Below are 6793 nucleotides of genomic sequence, written 5' to 3'. Positions count from 1 at the left end.
CTATGCACATTCCTGTGGGAGATATAACACCCACTTGATAACTGTTGCAGCAACCAAAGATTCCAAGTGCTACGCTCCGCACTAGAATATTTGGCAGCAACCATCTTTAACCAAATTTGTAAATTGGTAACCCACGGTAAAACAAGGCCATTAGATTAGGAAGATAGCCAGTCAAGATGAGACACGGAATAAGACATCTGTGATAAGATATGTCTATGGATTACTTTACAATACACACGCATCAGTATGTATGGTTAGCCTAACATAGAGGTGTGCACATCACTAGCTATGACTTGTGATTGCAGGCGCCTGAGGTGTACGTCCGTACGCACTGTGCGTCCCATCACTCAACAACGAGAGAAAATGTACCTTGTGTGTGTGTATATTCACACCATATTGGCCTACCATACCTTTCCAACTATGCACAGTATCCCATTAGTTGCATGCCATCAGGCTATTTACAATTTTCTATTAAGTAAAGTTAGTGAACACTTATCAAAATTAACGCGCACACATGTTTGAGCAGGAGAGAATACGCACGCAGGCACGCATGGGTACTTGTTTTCTTTTACTCGGCTTTCTATATGGTTATCAGCACACAATGTTGAGCTAATTCACTAACTCAATACTCATCATGGATATCACAAGTTTAAACAACGAAAGATGGAGGCAGCAAAGCTAGAGGAGCTATTCAAGATGGGCAAGAACAAGGTTTGCCAATTGGTGTGCTTGTCAGAACGACTGCATTACAGCTGTTTTAGTCGTTACAGTAGCTATAACACAACTAAAGGTAGCTTTAGCCTGTATAGGGATGTATAAAGTTGCCCAAATGAATAGGTAATTGTAGACGTTGTTGTTGCATTATTGCATGTGGATGTTGTTATGCTATTTATGCACGAACCTAAAGGAAAAATACTGTCCACGCGTGAACGTTTTTTTTTTTTTTTTTTTTTTCGGGAGGGGGGTGATGGGTGTGCGTACCATAGCATTAATTCCTGCAGGCGCCCCTGTGTGATTGCATAATGCTTTGTTGATTATTATGATCTTGCATAGGCCACAGTTGAAATTACCCACTGAAATACTTGTCCATGGTAGGCTAATATAGCTGACTCAGGATCTGAAGAAGATTGATAACAAATTAGTAACACTAACTAATACATTTTTGCTTAATCATTTTCTCATTTGCCATTGAGATGAGTTTGCCTGTAGGGACACTTTGACAATACTGTGCTTTATTGTTTCATATGGCTACATAGCCCACAACACACACACACATTCCATCACATCTTATGATACCCTGTTACCATTACAGATAATAATGGGAGCTACAGAGAAGTGTATTGTGCTGTCCATCCAGTTCTAATGTTTTCAATAAAGCACATAGGGCATGTCATATGCCTACCAACAGCTCCACCTTGTGTACGTTCAGGTACTTACATCTTATTTGAGATTCCCCTTTCAATCTTTCACGTCGCGTAGTAAATATATTTAAAACATATATTGTGTTTATGCATATTATGACACATTTTCTAAAATAAAAAGCCTATTTGCGACATAGATGGAGCTCCTTCAATTTGAATGACGTTTCCCATCATGCTCTTTGTAGTATGACGTCTACAGCAGTAACAACAGGAAGAGTTGGGTACATGATTCTTATCTTTGCTGGGAAACATTTAATTCTACAATTGTGTTTGATGTATTGAAGGTAAGTTCATTTGAGAGAATACTTTTGACAACATCCTTATGTCGTTTTCTGCACATCCATAAGAACAGTTGACAAGACGATCTTAGGTTAGCGAAGGTGTAAAGTTGACGTCTACAGTTATAACAGGCTAGCTAACGTTAGCTAGTTATTAAATGGCGCTCTGTATAATAGCTAAGAACAGGTTGTTAGCTAGGTTGGGTAGTTTCATAACGGTACCTTGGGGAGTAGTAGCATCTAAAGTCATCACTGTTCATTTTAGCTTGACAAGGCAGCCCAAGACCGTTCAGCCAAAGGAATATTACTAACAAGTCACGCTTGGAATTAGTTTGCACAAAGCAGCAAGCTAATGTTAGTAAGCTAACGTTACCATCTCATGCCAAGTTGTTGTTGACGCCTAGATTCTAGTAATTTAGCAGTTAGTAATAGCAGTTACCAAAAAGCCAAAAAATCAGTACAGTTAGCTCGCATTACTGGTAACAAATATTCATTCGGAAACTGAGAAGGTATAGCGTTGATAAGGTCTATTTTTTTTGTCACCGAAGTGTCTTAGATGGTATAATCGGCCGGGTGGAGACAGCCAAGATTAGGTGTACGAATGACAGCTCCACTTGGTCTGACATGAACGACAGGTGCAGGTTTATAGTCTACCTGTAGATGTTGGGGTCAGGTCATGGCCATATCGATTCCTTGGTTGTATTACTTCCATCTGTTTTGTTCTTGTCAAACAGTTGATTTTTGTTTTATCCGACTGTTCTCCCTAACCTGTAGCATCTAATTACAGTGCATGAAAATGCACTGTTCTGTTATCCGAAGTCTTCTTATTATTATTATTCTTCCCACCAAATTTCTGCGTCTAATTCAGCTTCAACCGTTTAACGTAGAAACTTCGTTCAAACTTTGTAACGTAGGTCTTGAAAAGGATACTTGAGGAATGTATTTTTCACTTTTGTAAACTTTATGCTTTTTGAGATATTAACAAAAAACAAGCTTATTTTTCCCCATAGACTTTGCATTAGCACTTTGACATCACAATGGACTAATTAACTTGATTTGCACCTGTATCAACTTCCAGCTGCTCAACTAGGACCCATCAAAGGGCCAGTTAAACTGCTTGCACCTGTATCAACTGCTTTCTGCTTAACTAGGCCAACTCTCAATGTGTCTCTCCATTCTACAAGGATATAAGGCACATTCCATCCAACTTTCTATCCATTCATCCTCTTTAAACCATTCACTCATCCACCCATTAAACTATCCATCAACAACCATTAAACAATCTGCCTATCAACATCCATTCAACTTTCTGTCTAACAACATCCATTACACTATCTACATTCAACTTTTAAACTATATACTCTGTCTCAGGCTTTAAGCATGCAATCTGGCTCTCTTAAGACTACTATTTCCTCTGCCCACAACTGTTTCAAAATAAATATCCTCACTACAATAATTCACTATTAAATAATTTAACTATTTAAACTACTCAACTATTTAACTGTTCAGCCATTTCAACTGTCAGTTGTTATCAACTATGACTCCTGCCAACTGTTTCCAAATAAAAGTTTGTTTGGCATTTTATGTTAATATACATGTACAGTATGTTTATATTTTCATGCACTGGTAATTTCCTCGAAATTACATTTTCTAGTTATAATATGACTTGTTGATTAATTAACTAAAAACAAGCGGGCTTGTTACACCGATTATCATACAACTAAAGCATTCCATATCTGTAAGCAGTTTATTTAATGAAAACGTGGATACGTTGTTGATGCTTCTTTGTATTTGTCAGGAATGGCGTGCACTCTTGAAAAGGTTTTGGCAGATGCCAAATCGCTGGTGGAGCGGCTTCGCGACCATGACAATGCAGCTGAAGTGTTAATTGAGCAGACCACCTCTCTAAACAAACGAGTGGAGGCCATGAAACAGGTAGGTAACGAATAAGTTTGTATTTGTGCCTGTAAACATGTTAAAAGCTATTAGATATTTGAAGAGAAGTAGGTTGATATTTATTGCAACCAACCTTTTTTTTGTCGGTTATTCATTTTATCCTATGCTTGGGAATTCATATAGTATCAGGAAGAGATTGAAGCCCTTAACCTTGTGGCCAGGCACCGGCCTCGCTCCACTCTAGTAATGGGAATCCAACAAGAAAACCGTCAAATCCGAGAACTGCAGCATGAAAACAAAGGTACACCCTCTCTGTTTACCCACGCATCTGTCGGCTGCTAATCACTGGTTAAAATTTGATGGAAGAAAGACAAGCGCTTGCCATGACAGTAGTGTTTGCATGCAGCTAACCAGAACTCTCAGAGATCTCCTGACAATTGCCTGGTGATGTCCAGCTGCTACTTTGAACGCACCCAATAAATAATAGAACAGGATGATCTCCATTACGAGTGAAATGTAAGCTTAATGGCTTTCCTATTTCCCTCCTTTTCCCAGAGTTAAGGACGTCCCTTGAGGAGCACCAGTCAGCTCTGGAGTTGATCATGAGTAAATACAGAGAGCAGGTGTTCAGGCTGCTGATGGCCAGCAAGAGAGATGACCCTGCTATTGTGACCCAGCTCAAAGAGCAGCACACCAGCGTGAGTGCCACTGGGCTCTGCTTTCATAGCACCCCTGAAAGATTCATGTTTCAACTGCTATTAAACATATTATGAGAGAAGATGGAAAGTGAATTCTATCAATTCCCACTCATATGTATTTTGCGCAGCTAGCAGAACTGATCTGGGGAAGCAAGTTCTTTCTTGTTAGTTAATTCTCTAGCATTCTCTAGTTAGTTAGCAAGTTCTTCTTTTTAGTTAATTCTCAGGAGGTTTGAGAATACATTCTGCCACAATAATTATATACTACTGTTCAACCATAGCCATTATCAGAAGGCAATATCAGACAGATGCACAATTAGTGAATATCACATAGAAAAAGTTAGTTTGATCATTCTTTGTGGAGAATATTATCGTAGGTAGCTCTTTCTTTTGACTAAAACAGCTGCTTACTGAATAATTAGTTCTGTCAGCATAATTGTGTTTTGTGTGTTATCTTGTTCTCAACTTCCCTGTTCACAGCACACCTAGTTTTGTTCTAATTATGTGCCCGTTTCATTTCTGGTTTCCCCTGTTGTGCTGACTCAGTCTGAGAAGTATTTTGTGCATTTGTACTCTTGTTTTGTTCCTTTCTTTTTGGTGAACTTGCTATTGTGACATCACCTTTTCTAAACCTGTTTTTTCACATTCAGTTTGGATGCCTGTCTTCTGAATCAGTCTTTGTCAAAATATGACATGTGCATTGTGTACAATAAACTAATGGAAGACCCGCCCCTTTCCCTTTTCTCTTAGGAAATGCAGGCTCACCTAGACAAGATTAATGAGATGGCCAGTGTGATGCGGAAGGCCATCGAGGTGGATGAGGGCAGAGTGTGTGAAGATGAGGAGAGAATTAAACAGCTGGAGGTGAGACAGTCTGACGCACGTGTCATGATGGAGAGATCCTCTGTACGTTTTTCACACATGATTTCAGCTATGATGCCTGCAGCAAACTCTTTACATTGGGCACACTGAACTTCACACTGGGGACATGCAGCATGGCTAACGCAAGACCTCATTTCATTGAGATGGGGTCTGGGAACTACACATTCATTTTCTCGTATTTGAGACGTGGTTTGCGAATGCCCATAGCCAATTATTGGGCACTACGAATGTCTATCAAATGCACTGTACGTAGCTCATAACTGCTTCGGTGTGTCGTCATCGTCTTGCTGTCCCCCTTCCGTTCTGTGATTGGTTCCTTCGTTGAGGTGATAATCGGGTCCATGGAATCCAGGCTGCCTAGCAGCGCGAATAAAATTGTGTGCAAGGCAGCATGGGAAACCCCCGGCTAGGGGACATGGTAGAAGAGAGTAAAAACAAAAAAAGAAACTAAACATCTCACAGGATATGCTAAATGCATCTAGATACACAAGGTGGCTTGCTATGTGAGCTTGCATTTAATATAGAAACATGTTTGTGTGTGTGTGTGTGTCTGTCTGTCTGTGGGCTTTTTTCAGAGTTCTCTGTTTCCTCTATGTGTATCTGACTGTGTGTTTCTTTTTGGATGTTTGTGTCCAGCTGGAGAACCAGGGCCTGCGCGAGCTGCTGGGCATCAGCCGCGAGGCCTTCCAGGTACTGAAGAGGGACGAGGGCTCGGACAGCACGTCGCTCTCGGCACTGGTCACCAGTGCCGACCTCAGCCTGAGGAAGAGCTAAGTCTCCCCTGGTGGGAGGCAGCAGAGGCCCGGGACCGCTGGACGTTCCGCTTTTACCGAGACACTTTACCGGGGGTGGCGAGGGGCTTCCTCGCACTCTCTCCCTTGACCACAGCCATGAACTGGGAGACTGGCCACCCTCACACACAAAGCCCTACCACGTCAACTGCACAATGCCATGGCAACGGCCAAACTCCAGTCACAAGTATACCACCCATCCCTGTGCACATTTCATGACCTTTCCCGCCTCATGCTCTCCTCCCTGTAATATTAGGAGTTGCAGAAGAGCTGCACTCCAAACTGCCTTTTACGTTATGTGGAGAGGGAGGACAGCTTCAAGCTGAATCAGGGTGGTGGTGGTGTGGGCGGGTGTCGATCCCAAAGAACGTGCTCAGTAGAATGTGACATAAGCATGGAACAAGATGTCAATCACATATCCCTTGCACTAGTGTCTGGCCTTAACATGTCTTTTGCAAGGCTAGTTGTGGAGTCTAGCAGATAGCACATCTCGCCATGGACACAGTCACCTCCTGCATTACAACATTCATCTATGGGGCCAAGGATAAGTATAGTAAATGTGTGTGCATGTGTGCTATGTTTGAGTTCACATAGCTCTCACTGAGCAAATGCACAACAGACACCAGAGTGGTAGGTAGTGCAGTCGCAACAATGTCTCAGTGACCTGCTCCTTGGCTCTTTAGTCAGGCACGATGCTTGGTTTGTTTTTGTTGAATTGTTTGATTGTGAATGAATGAATTTTGGTTCTGATTTGTCAATAAAGCCTTCTAGGATAATGTTATCACAAGTCTTATTCAGTGTTATTTGAATAAGGAAATGTAAGTAAG

General features: G+C 41.3%; 1 protein-coding gene across 2 annotated transcripts; it reads left to right on the top strand.

Annotated features, from left to right (window-relative positions):
- Positions 1-1593: 1593 nt before the first annotated feature.
- fgfr1op2 (FGFR1 oncogene partner 2) lies at positions 1594-6747 on the top strand. 2 transcript variants are annotated; one of them, XM_048268055.1, is made up of 6 exons: positions 1594-1705; positions 3498-3634; positions 3779-3896; positions 4151-4293; positions 5053-5157; positions 5812-6747. In XM_048268055.1, the coding sequence occupies exons 2-6, from the start codon at positions 3500-3502 to the stop codon at positions 5947-5949; spliced, it is 639 nt and encodes a 212-aa protein (XP_048124012.1). In that variant the 5' UTR covers positions 1594-1705; positions 3498-3499; the 3' UTR covers positions 5950-6747. The 2 variants fall into 2 exon arrangements, with proteins under 2 accessions (XP_048124012.1, XP_048124011.1); XM_048268054.1 differs by having other exon boundaries at positions 5044-5157.
- The last annotated feature ends 46 nt before the right edge of the window (positions 6748-6793 follow it).

Source organism: Alosa alosa, chromosome 17 (genome assembly GCF_017589495.1).
Source record: "Alosa alosa isolate M-15738 ecotype Scorff River chromosome 17, AALO_Geno_1.1, whole genome shotgun sequence".
Taxonomy (NCBI): Eukaryota; Metazoa; Chordata; class Actinopteri; order Clupeiformes; family Clupeidae; genus Alosa; species Alosa alosa.
This window is presented reverse-complemented; position numbering and strand designations above follow the sequence as displayed.